General features: G+C 41.3%; 1 protein-coding gene across 1 annotated transcript in view; it reads left to right on the top strand.

Moving 5' to 3' along the window:
• The window catches only part of LOC148009963 (cytochrome P450 716B1-like), a 136,707-nt gene that overhangs the window by 43,768 nt on the left and 69,085 nt on the right, over positions 1 to 23,854 (top strand). Inside the window, exon 2 of the mRNA XM_087672851.1 lies at positions 22,087 to 22,274. Within this exon, the coding sequence (XP_087528977.1) occupies positions 22,087 to 22,088 (2 nt within the window). The 3' untranslated portion in view covers positions 22,089 to 22,274. The remainder of the gene's footprint in view (positions 1 to 22,086; positions 22,275 to 23,854) is intronic.

The raw sequence follows: 23,854 nt of genomic DNA, 5'->3' as shown, positions 1-23,854 counted from the left end.
CCAATCTAAACATAGAAACATTCATACCCTAAACACTCGACTACTCACCTTACCGCAAGGACAATAAATCCATAAAGATAAGAAATTAGGGTTCGTCCCTAAGGTTCTTAAATGAAGAAACCCTAGGCCTGACATATGTCAGCTTAAGGAATCTAAACAGATTATTCCATCGCCGGACTTGCGCAACATGTATGAAATCATTTTGTGATCAATTCACAAAGAGAAAAGGGAAAAACCCTCTTCAAAGACGGCAGATCCTTACGCAAGTTATCTTGCAAAAAGACGTAGTTTTTGGATATCCTTCAAAAGAAGGAAAGTTGTAAAATAGAAACTAGCATATCTAAGGTACCTTAGGGTTAACCAAGCTAGGTATACCCTACACCCGAATATAAGGGATCTTGCCAAGTTACAAGACATCTTGAGAATGACTGCTGATACACTCAAAAAGGAAAGAACACTTCTTTAGCAGTTTGCCATACAACTGGGTTGGTTAATGGAAATGTTTGTGCTTGCTAGAGATTTTAGGGCTTTGTTTGATTTATGAATTACAAATTAAATAAGTACCTATACTTCAGGTTAAAAGCCTGAAGGGAGAGGCAACTTCAGTTACCCCCGAGTGCCTGCCTAACCCTAACCAAGGGGGTTGTTTGACCGCACCGGGAACGAGGACCGAACCCGCCGCGAGAGGTCTCTCCGTTGAGTTCTACTTGGAGCAGGAGGACGCTTGGGTGCCAGGGGGGGCTCTGGTTGTAAATCCCCCGCCTTCCGGGTCCTGCAAAAGAGGCTAACGCGACTCGGGATTGGAACTCGAGGCCCGCATACTAGTTGACGGGCGGAAGCTTGGAATAGTGATCCCTGGAGATTACTTGTTAGCCTCCGGGCAGATTATGGACAAGCCTACGGGCGGAACTTCTTGTAATTCAAAGATAAAATGATGAGATGTTAAAAGAACTTGCTTGATATTGTTTTATATGTCACGTGATAAGATTACGTGAAGGAACCAGTGCTTAAAGAAGATTAATTAAAGAAGATGATTGTTATATGTCAAATTAATGTGTTAGATAATTACATAACTAAAACAAACCGAGGAAAGTGCGGAGGATGGGCCATGGGTCTGTCCTACGATTGGGTGGTCCCGGTTAGCCGGGAAATTTTCTCAGAAATCTCGAGGAATAGCGGAATCATCATCATCATCAAAAAGAATAACGAGAACGATGACCTAGAATTACGTCTTACTCAATTTATGCTGTTTTAGGGGAACGGAATAGGGACTATGCCTTATTGCAGAGAGGTTGAGCTTTGCATCCCTCTCGTTTCCCATTCTCCTTGAACCAAGTGCAGCGTGAATCCGCTTCGGAACTGGCGTTTCTGCGTAAAGTAGTTCACTCGGGTCTGACGCTGCTGTTAGCTAGTGACCCATTAGGAAAACCCTAATTCCGGTCGATCCTAAGTGGGAACGGCCAGGATACTTCCGCTACGTGGCAGACGCGGGAAGAACTAGATCGCAAAACCCGTAACATTCCATGGGAGTGTCGAGTGGAGCTTTCTAGACATCCTTTCTGATGGACTGCTAAGACGTGTCCCGGATGATACTAGGGGATACGATACAGTTGGTATCAGAGCCGACCAACAACGGAATTGTTTTTATAAGATCTCAATAAAATGAAGTAAAGAAATTGTTGCTGTCCAGACATTTCCTCATCTTCAATACTGTCTTGCAGAACTATGAAGCGTGGAACAAGTTTTTGGTGTTCCGGGTCATGTTTATGACTGTAATGCATTCTCCGCATTATAGACAAAGAGTTGGGATGATGAACATCCTGGAGCAGATTTATAATCCATCACCTTTATACATAGAACGAAGATGGATAGGGTCTTCAGGAATCTACTACATAGCTGCCCACCGGTTCACTTATCTAGAGACCAACCTAAAGAGGATCAAGTGGTTGGAAGACTTGAAGGTCGTGAAGCTGTTCATTTTTGTGGAAGCTCACGTAAATTTGACTTTACATATTCAAGGTCGGAGGATTGAAATGAACTCATATGTATATGAGGAAGTAACCCGTGTAATCCCAGCCGATAGGATTAAAGTGTTGGGCCGCCATGAGAAGTATGGATTCCAACGAAAAGGATATCCTGAACTTCCAATGAATTATCAATTCCTAAAGATCCATGACCCAAAACCCTACTATTACACAGTTCTTGGAGACAAATGCAATACAACGTTGTTCTCCCCAAACTAAATGTAATGATTAGATTATTAACACACGAGACGTTGTATAAAGGCTACGTCCATGTAATATAAATAATGACTTCTTTTATCAATATCTGACTGTGCATCAGAGTTGTTAAAAAGTTAAGTAGCTTCATGATTTACGAGATAACTGAACTAAAGATAAGCTAAGGTCAATTATCATATAATAATGTTAAGAAAAACTTTTATCCAGGCACAACCCCAGGTACAGGTTCCAAATTCGCCCCCTACATCAAGTACTGCTGTCATCCAGGAGAAGAAGTTCCTCCTCAAGCAGATAAAGCCACCCAAGCTTGACGGGAGAGGTAGATTCGTCCAGTCTGATGCTAAAATTTGGATTGAATCTATGGAGGATTACTTTGAAGCAGCTGGTACTGCACCTCCCAATCAGGCCATGCTCGCCAAGTTAAAACTCACCGGCGAAGCTAGACTATGGTGGAAACAATGGTGCAAGGATCAAGGCACTTCAGAGGGGTCCGTTACCTGGGAGAAGTTAAAGAAAGCCGTGCAGGGGAGATATTTGCCACCTGCATATCGTACACAAAAAATGAATGAGTTCTATGAGCTAAAACAGCTAGGACTCACGCTTGACGCATACTACTCTAAATTTGTCTCACTCTTAAAGTATGCGCCACAGATGGACATGACACAGCAGGTGTCCAAATTTTGCGCGGGCTTAAACCCACCCGTAAATACCCGTCTCGAATCTATGCGTCCGTCAGATCTTCAGGATGCACTCATTCGAGCGGCACCTATAATTCGGGAAGTGCAAGCTAGACCAAGGGGTAACAAAAATTGGTCCTATAGCGACCCAAACAGAGGAACATTCAGACCCCAAGTGAAGAGAGTTCAAGGTCACAATCACGGACAAAGGAAGAAAGCAAGGAGAAATAACGTCAACAACTTTGTTCCTACTCAAAGTAATGGCCGAAACCTCCGATGTTTCCACTGCAACGAACTTGGTCACTTCAAAAGGCAATGTCCCAAGCTCAGCGAGGGACATCGTCAAGGTGCAGGCCGCGGTCAAGGAGCCGCCACCCGTGGAAGAGGAAGAACTGCCTGCATTACCAATAGGCAAAGATGCGAAGCAGAAGAAGAGGAAGATCCGACTATGGAAGCAGAATTCGAAAGAGCGACAGTCCATGCCGCTTTTCACAAGAAGGGGCCGAATCACCAGTTCTCGGTGATTCAAACACCGTCGGACTATCAAGGTAAAGGTTTCAAAACCTTGATTGATTGTGGCAGTACACATTCCTTTATCTCACCAGCATGTGCAAAAAGATTAGGAATAGCCACAGTAGAAGCACCTATCCTGCTTGTGGAATTGGCAAACGGTTGTGAGGTAACTTGTACCAGGCAAACTGCTAAGGAAGAATTCTTTCTGGGAGGAAAGAAAACCTCAGTCAAATTCAGAGTCATGAATTTAGGTATCCATGAGTGTCCACTCGGGATGGATTGGCTTAAGCCTAATGACGCCCACATCCACTGTGGAAAGGGTCAAGTTTCCTTTCGAAACTCTGAAAAGGAGGTTGTCACAACTCAAGGTGAGGCAGGAGTGCCAAGAATCCAATTAGCCAAAGTATCGCGGATCATAAAAGGAGTCAGAAAAGGATTACCCATTTACCTCATCAAACTCAACAAGTTAGATCAAAAGCAAGAGTCTCATGAAGGACCTTCTTGGCTAAAGGAATATGCTGACGTATTCCCTGAGGAATTGATTGAACTTCCGCCTCCAAGAGAAGTTGATCATGAAATAAGGCTAGTGCCTAGAGCTGCGCCAATTGCAAAGAGACCTTATAGAATGTCCATACCGGAAGCTATTGAGTTGAAGGAACAACTTAAGCAACTATTAGATCAGGGTTACATCCGGCCTAGCAACTCACCATGGGGAGCTCCAGTACTATTCCAGAAAAAGAAAGATGGGACACTTCGACTATGTATTGATTACCGTGGGTTGAATCAATCAACAATCAAGAACAAGTATCCTATTCCTAGAATAGATGAGCTTCGTGATCGCCTTCAAGGTGCAAAGATCTTCTCCAAGATTGATCTCAGATCAGGTTACTATCAAATAAGGATGAAGGAAGAAGATATTCCAAAAACGGCCTTCAATACAAGATATGGGCACTTTGAGTTCTTGGTTATGTCATTTGGGCTTACAAATGCACCTGCCACCTTCAATAGATTAATGCAGGATATTTTTAGACCATATCTTGATGATTTCGTACTTGTCTTCTTTGATGACACTTTAGTCTATTCTAAACAGGAAGAAGATCATGAACCTCAACTACGGATTGTCCTTGAGACAATGAGGTCTCATAAGCTGTATGCAAAAATGAAGAAGTGTGCATTCTTTAAGCGTCAGATTGAATATCTGGGATTCATAGTATCATCAGAGGGAATATCAGTAGACCCAGCCAAAGTCAAGGATGTGCTTGAATGGCCAATACCAGTATCCGTCAAGGAAATACGTAGCTTTCTTGGCTTGACGGGATGGTATAGGGTCTTTATCAAAAACTATGCTTTGATTGCAGCACCTCTTACAGACTTAGTAAAGAAGCAGACATCTATTACATGGTCAACTCCCGAACAAAATAGCTCCGACAAATTGAAGGGAAGTTTGGTATCAACACCTATTCTAAAACTTCCTGACCTCAAAAAGGAGTTCGAGGTAGTAACTGATGCCAGCATTATTGCCTTGGGTTGTGTACTTATGCAGGAAGGTCATCCAGTAGCATACTCTTGAAGGAAATTGAAGAGTCATGAAAAGAATTATGACACGCATGATCTGGAATTATTAGCTATCATCCATGCTCTAAAGCTTTGGAGACACTACCTGTTGGGTAATAAGTTTACTCTAGTAACCGATCATAAGAGTCTCAAATGGATTTTTACCCAGAACGAGCTCAACATGAGGCAACGTCAATGGATTGAAGTATTGGAGGAATATGATTTTGAAATCAAGTACCGACCAGGGAAAGAGAATGTAGTTGCCGATGCACTCAGTCACAAGGCATTCCTAAATTCCCTAATCTTGAAGAATCCATCAACGGCCAAATCTCTGGCTACAAAGGTATCTATGCCAAACAATCCTATACTTGAACTAGCTAGAGAGGAAGCATGCCATGATTTGGCCTACCAAACAATGATAAAAGAAATATCTACCAAGGAGTAGAATTAGAAGTTACAAGCTAAGTATCAGGAATTTTCCATTGATAATGGACTTGTCTACTACAGAACAAGGCTGTGTATACCAACAAGCCTGTCACTTAAGCAGAAGATATTATGGGAAGCTCATGATTCTCCTTTTGCAGGACATCCTGGCTATGCAAAAACTCTTAATGCAGTTAGGAAGAGCTACCATTGGGAGAGGCTCAAAGGTGACGTTCTCAAATATGTCACTGAATGTTTGTCTTGCCAACGTATCAAGGCCGACCATGTCATGATGCCAGGAAAACTGCAACCACTTGACATTCCCCAAATGAAATGGGAATTCATCAGTATGGATTTTGTTGTGGGCTTACCCCAAGTCCAAGGAGGATACAATTCCATTATGGTTGTGGTTGACATGCTTACCAAGGTTGCACACCTGATTCCAGTAAAGACAAACTATAAAGCCTCCGACATTGCAAGATTGTTTATCAAGGAGATATTCAAGCTACATGGCTTACCTAAAAGAATCATTAGTGATCGAGATTCTCTCTTCATATCCCACTTCTGGAGAGCTATCTTGGAAGCTATTGGGACTCAACTCTGTTTTAGCACCGCCTACCATCCCCAAACGGATGGACAAACAGAGCGAGTGAATCAAATCATTGAGGATATGCTTAGGACATACTGCTGTCGAGAGCCGAAGAGGTGGATTCAATACTTGCCATTAGTTGAATTTGCCTACAATGCTTCTTACCAGCAGAGCATTCAAATGACCCCTTTCCAGGCATTGTATGGTCATGATTGTCGAAGTCCCCTAAACTTTTCTGATCCAACCCTAAGAGTTGAAGCTTCAAGACAAATGTTGGAGGACATGGATGATCAAATAAAGTCAATAAGACAAGACATACAAGCAGCCAAGGATAGACAAAAGGCATATGCAGATTTGAAACGTCAAGAGAGGGTCTTCGGAGAAGGAGACATGGTCTTCATTCGTGTATGCCCTAAAAAGAGTTCTCTATCTTTAGGAAAATACAGGAAACTAAGTCCAAGGTATTGTGGGCCGTATAAAATCCTCAAATGCCTAGGACCCAATGCTTATAAATTGCAACTCCCTGAGAACCTAAAAGTTCACAATATATTCCATATCAGTCTCTTAAAAAAATATGTACCCAACCCTAATCATGTACTTGATGACCAACAAATTGTAATGCCTAGTCAAGGAGTCCTTGAACTAGGGCCGGATAAGATTTTAGATGTTAGGGAGAGACAGTTAAGATCTAGAACCTTGAAAGAATGCTTTGTCCAGTGGAAAGATTATCCCGAAGAGGATTCCACTTGGATAGATGAAAGCTCTCTCAACCATCAATATCCCCAGTTTACTTCGAGATGAGGACATCTCAATTCCTCCAAGGGGGAGAGAATGTAATATTTCCATTATGAGAATATTTCTAAACCCACGTGATAGTCATGCAAGGGAATTCCAACATCCAAAAATACGCCGATGGTGTGATTTTTGGATTACATACTACGTATCTTGATCTCCGCTTGCATAAACGAGTTAAAAGAATTTACGTGGGAAACTCCTCCTAGAAAGCCAAAAGGATAACCTTTAGATTAAGGGAAATTTTTTTATTATTTCCCCCTTTTTCCCCTAGTGACTGTCGTGCTGGAGGGGAGGGGAATAGCAAGGATGACTAAGCATCCTTGCTGGGGGTCGTAGGGTGGGATAAGCCCATGCACGAGCCGCGTGGGGGAGGGGAGGTACCTCTCCCCCTCCCATATAAACCCTGTGGGAGGAAGGGAAGGTTTTTAGGGAGAAAGAGAGAGTGACGGCAGCCTTCGTTCCGTTGAAACCAGGAGTCGCGAGAAGGGGACGAGCTTTGTTGATTGCCGGGAAGATCAAGAAAGAGGGCAAGCACGGCGTAAGGCCACGTTGTCCACCAAGAGTGGAGGGAGGAGACGCCATTTTTCTTGGCGGCTGCTGTGGGGCCAGGAAAGTCGCCGCCATCTTCAGCCTCGTCATTCGCTGCCCGACTAAGGAGACGCCAGGCTGGCCCGACTGCCAATTCATCCTTTACTTTTCCCCCCCCACGTGCCTTCTAGGAAGCCCTTGGAAACTTCCAAGGGTGGCTTCCTAAGTCCCCCCTTCGTGTGGCCTTTGGGACTATCCCCTCTCTCCAATTTTTCCCCTAAGGGCCCTTAGGCCTCTTACCTATAGCCTTTAAGTCTACCTTTTTTCCCCTTTAAATTCCTCCCTAAGGGCTCCCTTAGGGTCTCTTTTTGCCCCCTAGAGTTTCCCCCTTAGGGCTTTATAAAGCCCCTTTCCCCCCTTGTGTTCTTAACAAAGGGATTCTTACCTCGAGAAACAAAGCCTTTCCCTTGCCTTTTTCCCCTTTTTTCCCCCCGGTTTTAAAAATCCCCTTAGCCCCTTCCCATGGTTTTAAATTCCCTTTCCCCCCCAAAACAACTCAGACCTTAAAAGGTCTTATTTTTCCCCCCTCCGTGTTGGTTTGGAGATTTTCCCCCATAAAAGGGTTTTTGACCTTAAAGGTCTTATCTTCCCAGACTTTATTTCCCCTTAGGGCCTTGCTCATTATAACCCTCAATCTACCCCCTTATATCTTCTCCTAAGGCCTCGTTAGGCCCCCTTTTCCAATAACCTTTAAGGATACTTCCCCCCCCTTGAAGTTCCTCCCTTAGAATTCTGTAAGGCCCCTTTTTCCCAAGAGAATTTGTCCTTAGCCTTTCCTTCAAACTCGCAAAATACCTTGAAGTTTTGTTCTGCTTCCCCCACTTGAAAAAGGGAAGAGAGTGCTAAGTGTTTTCCGAAAGAAGTGTAAAGCTGCTTCCACGTTCGACGGACCACACTTGCGATGCCTCCTAAGAAAGTCCAAGGCGTAGCCGCGGGAGGGTCATCTCCCGGTATCCATGTGGATATCTCACCTCAAAGTTAGGTTTTCTTCTTGATGTTAATTCGGGTTTTTAGTCAATCATGCAAAGAAAAATTGTTAAGGAAATAGATATATTTGTTCAAGTTATTTTTAACGAAGGAGTTAGCTTATGAATGACAATGTATACAAATTAGCTTTCTTCAAATTGCATCAAGCATTATAAAATAATAGGCAAAACTATCCATTTACGATAGTAATATAGTCCTAAAATGAAGAAATTATATCTTGCACCATTAGTCTTATTCCTTTCGCAACGAATCATGGCAAAATGGCTAAATTCATGAAAGGTTTCTTTCCATGCTCAAATTACTAGAGAGTTATCTTTGCTAGTTGCACATCTTAGTAAGGCAACTGTTGTATTTGGCATGAGTTCATCTTTAAAGAAAACGGAAGTTAGATGTTAGAAATTAATAAGTATAAAAATTAGATATACAAACTCATTTGGAAAGAAAATGTAATGGGGAATTGCTGGATGACACTCTATTAACACTTTTCCCCTGCAAATTGAGGACTTGGAACTAATAAAGTGTGTATTCACCAATTTCTTAGCTAGGGCTTTGTCCCAAGGAGTATCGTCGCTCTTTGTATCATCATGGCATTATGCTATATGCCAAATTAAACTGTATTGATTGGGAAAGTTAATTGTTACAAAGATAGTAAAACCGTGACAAGACGAGTAAGATTACCTTCCAAAAGCTAACCAAACCAATCTTTCCAAAAGATAACCGGACCAATCTAAACATAGAAACATTCATACCCTAAACATTGGACTACTCACATTACCGCAAGGACAATAAATTCATAAAGATAAGAAATTAGGGTTCGTCCCTAAGGTTCTTAAATGAAGAAACCCTAGGCCTGACAAACGTCAGGTTAAGGAATCTAAACAGATTATTCCATCGCCGGACTTGCACAACATGTATGAAATCATTTTGTGATCAATTCACAAAGAGAAAAGGGAAAAACCCTCTTCAAAGACGGCAGATCCTTACGCAAGTTATCTTGCAAAAAGACGTAGTTTTTGGATATCCTTCAAAATAAGGAAAGTTGTAAAATAGAAACTAGCATATCTAAGGTACCTTAGGGTTAACCAAGCTAGGTATACCCTACACCCGAATATAAGGGATCTTGCCAAGTTACAAGACATCTTGAGAACGACTGCCGATATACTCAAAAAGGAAAGAACACTTCTTTAGCAGTTTGCCATACAACTGGGTTGGTTAATGGAAATGTTTGTGCTTGCTAGAGATTTTAGGGCTCTGTTTGATTTATGAATTACAAATTAAATAAGTACGTATACTTCAGGTTAAAAGCCTGACGGGAGAGGCAGCTTCAGTTACCCCCGACTGCCTGCCTGACCCTAACCAAGGGGGTTGTTTGACCGCGCCAGGAACGTTGACCGAACCCGCCGCGAGAGGTCTCTCCGTTGAGTTCTACTTGGAGCAGGAGGACGCTTGGGTGCCAGGGGGGGCTCTGGCCATAAATCCCTCGCCTTCTGGGTCCTGCACAAGAGGCTAACGCGACTCAGGATTGGAACCCGAGGCCCACATACTAGTTGACGGGCGGAAGCTTGGAATAGTGATCCCTGGAGATTACTTGTTAGCCTCCGGGCAGATTATGGACAAGCCTACGGGCGGAACTTCTTGTAATTCAAAGATAAAATGATGAGATGTTAAAAGAACTTGCTTGATATTGTTTTATATGTCACGTTATAAGATTACGTGAAGGAACCAGTGCTTAAAGAAGATTAATTAAAGAAGCTGATTGTTATATGTCAAATTAATGTGTTAGATAATTACATAACTAAAACAAACCGAGGAAAGTGCGGAGGATGGGCCATGGGTCTGTCCTACGGTTGGGTGGTCCCGGTTAGCCGGGAACTGTTCTGAAAAATCTCGAGGAACAGCGGAATCATCATCATCATCAAAAAGAATAACGAGAACGATGACCTAGAATTACGTCTTACTCGATTTACATTGTTTTAGGGGAACGGAATAGGGACTATGCCTTATGGCAGAGAGGTTGAGCTTTGCATCCCTCTCGTTTCCCATTCTCCTTGAACCAAGTGCAGCGTGAATCCGCTTCGGACCTGGCGTTTCTGCGTAAAGTAGTTCGCTCGGGTCTGACGCTGCTGTTAGCTAGTGACCCATTAGGAAAACCCTAATTCCGGTCGATCCTAAGTGGGAACGGCCAGGATACTTCCGCTACGTGGCAGACGTGGGAAGAACTAGATCGCAAAACCCGTAACATTCCATGGGAGTGTCGAGTGGAGCTTTCTAGACATCCTTTCCAATGGACTGCTAAGACGTTTCCTGGATGATACTAGGGGACACGATACAGTTGGTATCAGAGCCGACCAACAACGGAATTGTTTTTATAAGATCTCAATAAAATGAAGTAAAGAAATTGTTGCTGTCCAAACATTTCCTCATCTTCAATACTGTCTTGCAGAACTATGAAGCGTGGAACAAGTTTTTGGTGTTCCGGGTCATGTTTATGACTGCAATGCATTCTCCGCATTATAGACAAAGAGTTGGGATGATGAACATCCTGGAGCAGATTTATAATCCATCACCATTATACATAGAACGAAGATGGACAGGGTCTTCAGGAATCTACTACATAGCTGCCCACCGGTTCGCTTATCTAGAGACCAACCTAAAGAGGATCAAGTGGTTGGAAGACTTGAAGGTCATGAAGCTGTTCATTTTTGTGGAAGCTCACGTAAATTCGACTTTACATATTCAAGGTCGGAGGATTGAAATGAACTCATATGTATATGAGGAAGTAACCCGTGTAATCCCAGCCGACAGGATTAAAGTGTTGGGCCGCCATGAGAAGTATGGATTCCAATGAAAAGGATATCCTGAACTTCCAATGAATTATCGATTCCTAAAGATCCATGACCCAAAACCCTACTATTACACAGTTCCTGTAGACAAATGCAATACAACGTTGTTCTCCCCAAACTAAATGTAATGATTGGATTATTAACACACGAGACGTTGTATAAAGGCTATGCCCATGTAATATAAATAATGACTTCTTTTATCAATATCTGACTGTGCATCAGAGTTGTTAAAAAGTTAAGTAGCTTCATGATTTACGAGATAACTGAACTAAAGATAAGCTAACATCAATTATCATATAATAACGTTAAGAAAAACTTTTATCCAGGCACAACCCCAGGTACAGGTTCCAAATTCGCCCCCTACATCAAGTACTGCTGTCATCCAGGAGAAGAAGTTCCTCCTCAAGCAGATAAAGCCACCCAAGCTTGACGGGAGAGGTAGATTCGTCCAGTCTGATGCTAAAATTTGGATTGAATCTATGGAGGATTACTTTGAAGCAGCTGGTACTGCACCTCCCAATCAGGCCATGCTCGCCAAGTTAAAACTCACCGGCGAAGCTAGACTATGGTGGAAACAATGGTGCAAGGATCAAGGCACTTCAGAGGGGTCCGTTACCTGGGAGAAGTTAAAGAAAGCCGTGCAGGGGAGATATTTGCCACCTGCATATCGTACACAAAAAATGAATGAGTTCTATGAGCTAAAACAGCTAGGACTCACGCTTGACGCATACTACTCTAAATTTGTCTCACTCTTAAAGTATGCGCCACAGATGGACATGACACAGCAGGTGTCCAAATTTTGCGCGGGCTTAAACCCACCCGTAAATACCCGTCTCGAATCTATGCGTCCGTCAGATCTTCAGGATGCACTCATTCGAGCGGCACCTATAATTCGGGAAGTGCAAGCTAGACCAAGGGGTAACAAAAATTGGTCCTATAGCGACCCAAACAGAGGAACATTCAGACCCCAAGTGAAGAGAGTTCAAGGTCACAATCACGGACAAAGGAAGAAAGCAAGGAGAAATAACGTCAACAACTTTGTTCCTACTCAAAGTAATGGCCGAAACCTCCGATGTTTCCACTGCAACGAACTTGGTCACTTCAAAAGGCAATGTCCCAAGCTCAGCGAGGGACATCGTCAAGGTGCAGGCCGCGGTCAAGGAGCCGCCACCCGTGGAAGAGGAAGAACTGCCTGCATTACCAATAGGCAAAGATGCGAAGCAGAAGAAGAGGAAGATCCGACTATGGAAGCAGAATTCGAAAGAGCGACAGTCCATGCCGCTTTTCAGAAGAAGGGGCCGAATCGCCAGTTCTCGGTGATTCAAACACCGTCGGACTATCAAGGTAAAGGTTTCAAAACCTTGATTGATTGTGGCAATACACATTCCTTTATCTCACCAGCATGTGCAAAAAGATTAGGAATAGCCACAGTAGAAGCACCTACCCTACTTGTGGAATTGGCAAACGGTCGTGAGGTAACTTGTACCAGGCAAACTGCTAAGGAAGAATTCTTTCTGGGAGGAAAGAAAACCTCAGTCAAATTCAGAGTCGTGAATTTAGGTATCCATGAGTGTCTACTCGGGATGGATTGGCTTAAGCCTAATGACGCCCACATCCACTGTGGAAAGGGTCAAGTTTCCTTTCGAAACTCTGAAAAGGAGGTTGTCACAACTCAAGGTGAGGCAGGAGTGCCAAGAATCCAATTAGCCAAAGTATTGCGGATCATAAAAGGAGTCAGAAAAGGATTACCTGTTTACCTCATCAAACTCAACAAGTTAGATCAAAAGCAAGAGTCTCATGAAGGACCTTCTTGGCTAAAGGAATATGCTGACGTATTCCCTAAGGAATTGATTGAACTTTCGCCTCCAAGAGAAGTTGATCATGAAATAAGGCTAGTGCCTGGAGCTGCGCCAATTGCAAAGAGACCTTATAGAATGTCCATACTGGAAGCTATTGAGTTGAAGGAACAACTCAAGCAACTGTTAGATCAGGGTTACATCCGGCCTAGCAACTCACCATGGGGAGCTCCAGTACTATTCCAGAAAAAGAAAGATGGGACACTTCGACTATGTATTGATTACCGTGGGTTGAATCAATCAACAATCAAGAACAAGTATCCTATTCCTAGAATAGATGAGCTTCTTGATTGCCTTCAAGGTGCAAAGATCTTCTCCAAGATTGATCTCAAATCAGGTTACTATCAAATAAGGATGAAGGAAGAAGATATTCCAAAAACGACCTTCAATACAAGATATGGGCACTTTGAGTTCTTGGTTATGTCATTTGGGCTTACAAATGCACCTGCCACCTTCAATAGATTAATGCAGGATATTTTTAGACCATATCTTGATGATTTCGTACTTGTCTTCTTTGATGACACTTTAGTCTATTCTAAACAGGAAGAAGATCATGAACCTCAACTACGGATTGTCCTTGAGACAATGAGGTCTCATAAGCTGTATGCAAAAATGAAGAAGTGTGCATTCTTCAAGCATCAGATTGAATATCTGGGATTCATAGTATCATCAGAGGGAATATCAGTAGACCCAGCCAAAGTCAAGGATGTGCTTGAATGGCCAATACCAGTATCCGTCAAGGAAATACGTAGCTTTCTTGGCTTGACGGGATGGTATAGGGTCTTTATCAAAAACTATGCTTTGATTGTAGCACCTCTTACAGACTTAGTAAAGAAGCAGACATCTATTACATGGTCAACTCCCGAACAAAATAGCTCCGACAAATTGAAGGGAAGTTTGGTATCAGCACCTATTCTAAAACTTCCTGACCTCAAAAAGGAGTTCGAGGTAGTAACTGATGCCAGCATTCTTGCCTTGGGTTGTGTACTTATGCAGGAAGGTCATCCAGTAGCATACTCTTCAAGGAAATTGAAGAGTCATGAAAAGAATTATGCCACGCATGATCTGGAATTATTAGTTGTCATCCATGCTCTAAAGCTTTGGAGACACTACCTGTTGGGTAATAAGTTTACTCTAGTAACCAATCATAAGAGTCTCAAATGGATTTTTACCCAGAACGAGCTCAACATGAGGCAACGTCGGTGGATTGAAGTATTGGAGGAATATGATTTTGAAATCAAGTACCGACCAGGGAAAGAGAATGTAGTTGCTGATGCACTCAGTCGCAAGGCATTCCTAAATTCCCTAATCTTGCAGAATCCATCAACGGCCAGATCTCTGGCTACAAAGGTATCTATGCCAAACAATCCTATACTTGAACTAGCTAGAGAGGAAGCATGCCATGATTTGGCCTACCAAACAATGATAAAAGAAATATCTACCAAGGAGTAGAATCAGAAGTTACAAGCTAAGTATCAGGAATTTTCCATTGATAATGGACTTGTCTACTACAGAACAAGGCTGTGTATACCAACAAGCCTGTCACTGAAGCAGAAGATATTATGGGAAGCTCATGATTCTCCTTTCGCAGGACATCCTGGCTATGCAAAAACTCTTAATGCAGTTAGGAAGAGCTACCATTGGGAGAGGCTCAAAGGTGACGTTCTCAAATATGTCACTGAATGTTTGTCTTGCCAATGTATCAAGGCCGACCATGTCATGATGCCAGGAAAACTGCAACCACTTGACATTCCCCAAATGAAATGGGAATTCATCAGTATGGATTTTGTTGTGGGCTTACCCCAAGTCCAAGGAGGATACAATTCCATTATGGTTGTGGTTGACATGCTTACCAAGGTTGCACACCTGATTCCAGTAAAGACAAACTATAAAGCCTCTGACATTGCAAGATTGTTTATCAAGGAGATATTCAAGCTACATGGCTTACCTAAAAGAATCATTAGTGATCGAGATTCTCTCTTCACATCCCACTTCTGGAGAGCTATCTTTGAAGCTATTGGGACTCAACTCTGTTTTAGCACCCCCTACCATCCCCAAACGGATGGACAAACAGAGCGAGTGAATCAAATCATTGAGGATATGCTTAGGACATACTGTTGTCGAGAGCCGAAGAGGTGGATTCAATACTTGTCATTAGTTGAATTTGCCTACAATGCTTCTTACCAGCAGAGCATTCAAATGACCCCTTTCCAGGCATTGTATGGTCATGATTGTCGAAGTCCCCTAAACTTTTCTGATCCAACCCTAAGAGTTGAAGCTTCAAGACAAATGTTGGAGGACATGGATGATCAAATAAAGTCAATAAGACAAGACATACAAGCAGCCAAGGATAGACAAAAGGCATATGCAGATTTGAAACGTCAAGAGAGGGTCTTCGGAGAAGGAGACATGGTCTTCATTCGTGTACGCCCTAAAACGAGTTCTCTATCTCTAGGAAAATACAGGAAACTAAGTCCAAGGTATTGTGGGCCGTATAAAATCCTCAAATGCCTAGGACCCAATGCTTATAAATTTCAACTCCCTGAGAACCTAAAAGTTCACAATATAATCCATATCAGTCTCTTAAAAAAATATGTACCCAACCCTAATCATGTACTTGATGACCAACAAATTGTAATGCCTAGTCAAGGAGTCCTTGAACTAAGGCCAGATAAGATTTTAGATGTTAGGGAGAGACAGTTAAGATCTAGAACCTTGAAAGAATGCCTCGTCCAGTGGAAAGATTATCCCGAAGAGGATGCCACTTGGATAGATGAAAGCTCTCTCAACCATCAATATCCCCAGTTTACTTCGAGATGAGGACATCTCGATTCCTCCAAGGGGGAGAGAATGTAATATTTCCATTATGAGAATATTTCTAAACCCACGTGATAGTCATGCAAGGGAATTCCAACATCCAAAAATACGCCGATGGTGTGATTTTCAAATTACATACTACGTATCTTGATCTCCGCTTGCATAAACGAGTTAAAAGAATTTACGTGGGAACCTCCTCCTAGAAAGCCAAAAGGATAACCTTTAGATTAAGGGAAATTTTTTTATTATTTCCCCCTTTTTCCCCCAACGATTGTCGTGCTGGAGGGGAGGGGAATAGCAAGGATGACTAAGCATCCTTGTCGGGGGTCATAGGGTGGGATAAGCCCATGCACGAGCTGCGTGGGGGAGGGGAGGTACCTCTCCCCCTCCCATATAAACCCTGTGGGAGGAAGGGAAGGTTTTTAGGAAGAAAGAGAGAGTGACGGCAGCCTTTGTTCCGTTGAAACCAGGAGTCGCGAGAAGGGGACGAGCTCTGTTGGTTGCCAGGAAGATCAAGAAAGAGGGCAAGCACGGCGTAAGGCCACGTCGTCCACCAAGAGTGGAGGGAGGAGACGCCAATTTCCTGGCGGCTGCTGTGGGGCCAGGAAAGTCGCCGCCATCTTCAGCCTCGTCATTTGCTGCCTGACTAAGGAGATGCCAGGCTGGCCCGACAGCCGATTCGTCCTTTACTTTTCCCCCCCCACGTGCCTTCTAGGAAGCCCTTGGAAACTTCCAAGGGTGGCTTCCTAAGTCCCCCCTTCGTGTGGCCTTTGGGACTACCCCCTCTCTCCAATTTTTCCCCTAAGGGCCCTTAGGCCTCTTACCTATAGCCTTTAAGGCTACTTTTTTCCCCCTTTGAATTCCTCCCTAAGGGCTCCCTTAGGGTCTCTTTTTCCCCCCTAGAGTTTCCCCCTTAGGGCTTTATAATGCCCCTTTCCCCCCTTGCGTTCTTAACAAAGGGATTCTTACCCCCGAGAAACAAAGCCTTTCCCTTGCCTTTTTCCCCTTTTTCCCCCCGGATTTAAAAATCCCCTTAGCCCCTTCCCATGGTTTTAAATTCCCTTTCCCCCCCAAAACAACTCAGACCTTAAAAGGTCTGATTTTTCCCCCCTCCGTGTTGGTTTGGAGATTTTCCCCCATAAAAGGGTTTTTGACCTTAAAGGTCTTATCTTCCCAGACTTTATTTCCCCTTAGGGCCTTGCTCATTATAACCCTCGATCTACCCCCTTATATCTTCTCCTAAGGCCTCGTTAGGCCCCCTTTTCCAATAACCTTTAAGGATACTTTCCCCCCCCTTGGAGTTCCTCCCTTAGAATTCTGTACGCCCCTTTTTCCCAAGAGAATTTGTCCTTAGCCTTTCCTTCAAACTCGCAAAATACCTTGAAGTTTTGTTCTTCTTCCCCCACTTGAAAAAGGGAAGAGAGTGCTAAGTGTTTTTCGAAAGAAGTGTAAAGCTGCTTCCACGTCGACAGACCACACTTGCGATGCCTCCTAAGAAAGTCCAAGGCGTAGCCGCGGGAGGGTCATCTCCCGGTATCCATGTGGATATCTCACCTCAAAGCCAGGTTTTCTTCTTGATGTTAATTCGGGTTTTTAGTCAATCATGCAAAGAAAAATTGTTAAGGAAATAGATATATTTGTTCAAGTTATTTTTAACGAAGGAGTTAGCTTATGAATGACAATGTATACAAATTAGCTTTCTTCAAATTGCATCAAGCATTATAAAATAATAGGCAAAACTATCCATTTACTATAGTAATATAGTCCTAAAATGAAGAAATTATATCTTGCACCATTAGTCTTATTCCTTTCGCAACGAATCATGGCAAAATGGCTAAATTCATGAAAGGTTTCTTTCGATGCTCAAATTACTAGAGAGTTATCTTTGCTAGTTGCGCATCTTAGTAAGGCAACTGTTGTATTTGGCATGAGTTCATCTTTAAAGAAAACGGAAGTTAGATGTTAGAAATTAATAAGTATAAAAATTAGATATACAAAGTCATTTGGAAAGAAAATGTAATGGGGAATTGCTGGATGACACTCTATTAACACTTTTCCCCTGCAAATTGAGGACTTGGAACTAATAAAGTGTGTATTCACCAATTTCTTAGCTAGGGCTTTGTCCCAAGGAGTATCGTCGCTCTTTGTATCATCATGGCATTATGCTATATGCCAAATTAAACTGTATTGATTGGGAAAGTTAATTGTTACAAAGATAGTAAAACCGTGACAAGACGAGTAAGATTACCTTCCAAAAGCTAACCAAACCAATCTTTCCAAAAGATAACCGGACCAATCTAAACATAGAAACATTCATACCCTAAACACTCGACTACTCACCTTACCGCAAGGACAATAAATCCATAAAGATAAGAAATTAGGGTTCGTCCCTAAGGTTCTTAAATGAAGAAACCCTAGACCTGACATACGTCAGGTTAAGGAATCTAAACAGATTATTCCATCACCGGACTTGCGCAACATGTATGAAATCATTTTGTGATCAATTCACAAAGAGAAAAGGGAAAAACCCTCTTCAAAGACGGCAGATCCTTACGCAAGTTATCTTGCAAAAAGACGTAGTTTTTGGATATCCTTCAAAATAAGGAAAGTTGTAAAATAGAAACTAGCATATCTAAGGTACCTTAGGGTTAACCAAGCTAGGTATACCCTACACCCGAATATAAGGGATCTTGCCAAGTTACAAGACATCTTGAGAACGACTGTTGATACACTCAAAAAGGAAAGAACACTTCTTTAGCAGTTTGCCATACAACTGGGTTGGTTAATGGAAATGTTTGTGCTTGCTAGAGATTTTAGGGCTCTATTTGATTTATGAATTTCAAATTAAATAAGTACGTATACTTCAGGTTAAAAGCCTGAAGGGAGAGGCAGCTTCAGTTACCCCCGACTGCCTGCCTGACCCTAACCAAGGGGGTTGTTTGACCGTGCCAGGAACGTGGACCGAACCCACCGCGAGAGGTATCTCCGTTGAGTTCTACTTGGAGCAGGAGGACGCTTGGGTGCCAAGGGGGGCTCTGGCCGTAAATCCCTCGCCTTCCGGGTCCTGCACAAGAGGCTAACGCGACTCGGGATTGGAACCCGAGGCCCGCATACTAGTTGACGGGCGGAAGCTTGGAATAGTGATCCCTGGAGATTACTTGTTAGCCTCCGGGCAGATTATGGACAAGCCTACGGGCGGAACTTCTTGTAATTCAAAGATAAAATGATGAGATGTTAAAAGAACTTGCTTGATATTGTTTTATATGTCACGTGATAAGATTACGTGAAGGAACCAGTGCTTAAACAAGATTAATTAAAGAAGCTGATTGTTATATGTCAAATTAATGTGTTAGATAATTACATAACTAAAACAAACCGAGGAAAGTGCGGAGGATGGGCCATGGGTCTGTCCTACGGTTGGGTGGTCCCAGTTAGCTGGGAACTTTTCTCAAAAATCTCGAGGAACAGCAGAATCATCATCATCATCAAAAAGAATAACGAGAACAATGACCTAGAATTACGTCTTACTCGATTTACGCTGTTTTAGGGGAACGGAATAGGGACTATGCTTTATGGCAGAGAGGTTGAGCTTTGCATCCCTCTCATTTCCCATTCTCCTTGAACCAAGTGCAGCGTGAATCCGCTTCGGACCTGGCGTTTCTGCGTAAAGTAGTTCACTCGGGTCTGACGCTAGTTGCTGTTAGCTAGTGACCCATTAGGACTCAATGGACTAACTAAAGATCCAAAAATGTCATGTTTCTCTACGATCGAGTTATTTTAGAAAAAGAACCAACAACCTTGTTACACATTTAAAAAATCTAAAAAGGTATAAGCACTCAAGTAGCTATACATAGAAATCAGATAAAACCTCCACTATTCCCCTAGGGAAATTGAGATCCTCTTGCTTAGAGGATGTTTTCAAAGAGATGCAATTAGTAGCATGTTAAAACTAGCATTTAATCTCATTGCCTTGAGAAAGAGATCCAATGGAGATCTATATAAGCAATAAAAGGACATTCCAAGTGACACCAACATTCCTCAATAAAGAAGAAGTTGGGCCTAATTGTAGAAACTAAAGGTCTCACTACATGAGAGTCTCTACAACTTAGTGATTAAGCCATGTTGCCCAGTATCCAGGCATCAACTTGGATAGCCTTCCTCAATGTTCCATCCTTCTCAAGTGACCTCATAAGCATGATTGTAAGCATCCTAATTATATGTGTGATGATCACTAGCACATTGAGCATCCTAATTATATGTGTGATGATCACTAGCCTATATAAGTTGCCATGTACCATGTCATGTCTCACAAATAAGGCTCCAATGAGATTTCAATGATGAAACAAGCGCCCAAAAGAACATCATTTATGACCACCAAGTTTTGGAATAAGTCACTCCAAGTTTGACATGACCATGCATTCGCACAAAAACAAGCCAATAGAACTTGCAAATTATCCCATTTGAACAACACCAATAGAATTCAAGGTCTATCATAAATATCTATAAGAGGACTATGCTAACATTGGATTGAGCACTCTATATTAACTATTTTTTGACATATCAATACCTATAGAACTGACATTTCAAGGTCCAAGTGACTCCCATTGGTAGTCCATCCTTAAAGTTGTATCCTCTTCAATTATTTAAGTAGATGTGAATACCATAATCTGGAAGAGAACACCATAGAAATCATATTGTCATTTGGTTAGCTTGGTCTTCCATTTTTTATTTGTAAGTAACTAAGATTCTTATCCTCTTTACTCTTGCAATTCTCTCTCTCAATGCACTCTATCTCACCTTGAAATATTTTGAATCCTCATGTTGCAATATTGGCACCCTTTGTATAAGGCCCTTTTCCCTCTACTTTGAGAATTTCTCTTAAGAAATGATCCCTACTATCAATTGCATTCAAGCCCCTATTAAAAAATCCCATGTGTATTCCAATGAGGTAGTTTTAGTACTTCACGATACAAGAATTTATCTTTTGATTGGATGGTTTTTGCACATTCAATTTTTTCTCTTTGAACTTACTATATAGAATATTTTGTATCAATGCATCCCCTATGAGTCACAAGGCCATAAACATTGAAACTATGACCCTAGTTTCGGCACACTAGGATAGATTTGGAAGACATGATTACCTTGAGTGGAGACCACATTATTTGGATAGAATCCCAAGGTTGAGATCCAACTTTCAAAGTTCCCTATAAAATCATTGTTGTGCTAGACTACAACACATTATAAGAATAATTCTTTAGATTGAGCTTCAAATGTAGAAATACCTATATTATTAATGTTGCAAATCTATTCTTAAGTGTTTCATGTGGTTCAATGATATCATTTCCTCTTTAGTTTGCATGAAGAAAATATTTAACATCAAAGTAGAGCATGTCTCCACTTTTTTGTGGCTTACATATTGGAAACACTATCTAGCCTCTTCTTCTTTTTGAGGACATAGAAGTTTCTTACTTAAGAATCCTCTCAATCAAGTTGCAGATTTTCTTGTCGTTCTTCCTTTAATAAAGGGAACATAGTGTGAATAGTAATGGCTATTATATGAGTTTAAGGAGACTTAACATTTAGAATTGGTGATGACCTATAGACTAGATTGTGTATATAATTAATTATGAAATAAAATAAGAAAATACACTAACATGTATGAAAAAAATAGAGTTGTTCCTCATAATGCATTGTTCTCACATGAATGGCCTTAAAGGGTTACAAAAAGGAAAATCTTCTATGATAACATTTAGCCCAAATATTGAGAATAGAGATAGAAAGTCAATGATTTCGGAAATTTATTTCCTTCAATGTGTTAAGAGATGCATTCAACCATGTAATGTATTAGAAAAGCATTAAGTTAAATGGTAGTTAGTAAAACTTGAGATCTCCACGCATGTATACTATAAACATAGTAAAGCATGCAAGACACTATGTGGTTGACTAAAACTTAAAATCTATAAGAAGTTCATTTTTCAAATAAATTCATTGAAAATGAATTTGGAAAAATGTGAAGCCACCATGCATTTTGTGAGTGTAACCATGTTAAGGCCATAACAAGTGAGACACTAGTTGAGCAGAACTTGAAATACTTAAGAATGTAGTGACACTCATAGTGGTCTAACCTACAAAGTCATTTTCCTTGTATAAGCTACATACTCTTACGCTAATCTCTTATTCTCCATAATTTGTTGATTTTCATAGAGCAAGAGAATATTATTGCACAAAAGAAACAAGGAGAGGATTTGATTTGGCAAGATCTTCAAAAGATGAAATGTTTATGGAGGTTCATCCAAGAAACAATTCGAATAATCCCTCCTGTTGATATGGCATTTCGTGAAGTTATCAAAGAGTTCAAGTATGATGATTTTGTCATTCCAAAAGGTTGGAAGGTAAGTAAACATGTTTTTTTCCCGCACACTTTACTTAAAGAAATATTTTCACATGATAAAGCCCTTTGCCTTGACCACCCTTTTTTTACAAAATCATCTAAATAATTTTTGGGAAGATTGTAGCAATGATCCATGTGCTTTACTTAATGACAGAGGCAATGACTAAGTTATTCATGGTATGCAATTTGTTCAATGATGATTAAGCTTGATCTTTAGAGGAGAATAGAGAAGTTCTTTGGCATGATTAAACCTAGATTAAATATCCATTAAGAAAAGATGCCCTTTGGTGTGCCTATTATTTTCCATTTAGATTTGGAGGTGGCATCTAGAGAGATTGCTAATGATATGCAAATTATTGAGAAGCACGCTAAGAGCATTGAAGTTTCCTTTGACGTTTAGCTTGGGACTAAACACATAGGACTAGGCAAGGTCATCAAGTACATTGATTGACTGGTTGGAGTAATGGCTCAAAGTTCCCCTTTCCTTCTCATGCCAACATGTGGGCTTAAAGCATGATCTTATTATTTAAAGAGTTTTTGTATCTTGGCTTCAAGTCCTTGCAAATAGGAATTGGAAGGTTTAGGGATTTTGTGAGTCAAATTTAGGAAAATGTAAGCATGGTCCAAATTGAAATCAAGATCATTGATTTTACTTTAGATTGAATGGTAGTAAACATGTCTATATGATTAACTTCTACTCCTAACAAAGTAAGGTGTGGATAATGTCTGATAAAGAAAGGGATTGGATAAGCTGCTCATTTTGCCTATAACAACTTGATGATTCAGACAATATTGATGGTTAGATTTCCCACTCAGGATAATGTTAGTAAATGGAAATGGTGATGCAATTATATGGAATGATGCTTTATTAGGGTAGAAAGAGAGGATTAAAAAAGAAGCATTGACTAAAAAACCACAAGGGTAAACATTGTCAAAGGATTAAGAGTCTAGTGCCAATTTGATTCTCAAAGCTTGACCTTCAACCAATCTCGTAAGGTTCTCACACACAAGAAGAATATATCTCATTTGCCAAAGTCCCATAGGTATGATCACCAAATCAAGAACCAATTTGTAGGCTTTACTTCTCAAATCTTGACCTTCAACCAAAGGTTCTCACACACGAGAAGAATGTACCTCATCTTCCAAAGTCCCATAGGTATGGTCACCAAATCAAGAACCAATTTGTAGTGCATAAAGAGAGGAGGCTATGTAGGATTTAAACCATCATAATATATCATTGAAGAATACACCTACCATTTTCCATATGTTTCAACATAGTGCAAGATATCTTTGTACATAGCTTTCCATCAATACTTCTCCTTAATCTTTTCATATGTAGCCCATACACCTCTATGAATAGCCCAAATGCTTTCATGAAATTCACTCATACTTTGCACCCTAGTACTCCTATAACATATAGTTTGGAATGGGGTACCTCCTCTTCATTTAGGATGTTTCCATAAAAGCCAATGCTTTAGGAAATAACCATATGCTTTCTTGTGTATCTTTTTGAACTCTAAATTGGGCATGTCTTTTCCATCCTATCAATTGCATCCAATTTTGCTAGTGACGGCCTTCTGC

This window comes from Lygodium microphyllum, chromosome 30 (genome assembly GCF_053477565.2).
Source record: "Lygodium microphyllum isolate KBCC chromosome 30, Lygodium_microphyllum_v1.1.10, whole genome shotgun sequence".
NCBI lineage: Eukaryota > Viridiplantae > Streptophyta > Polypodiopsida > Schizaeales > Lygodiaceae > Lygodium > Lygodium microphyllum.
This window is presented reverse-complemented; position numbering and strand designations above follow the sequence as displayed.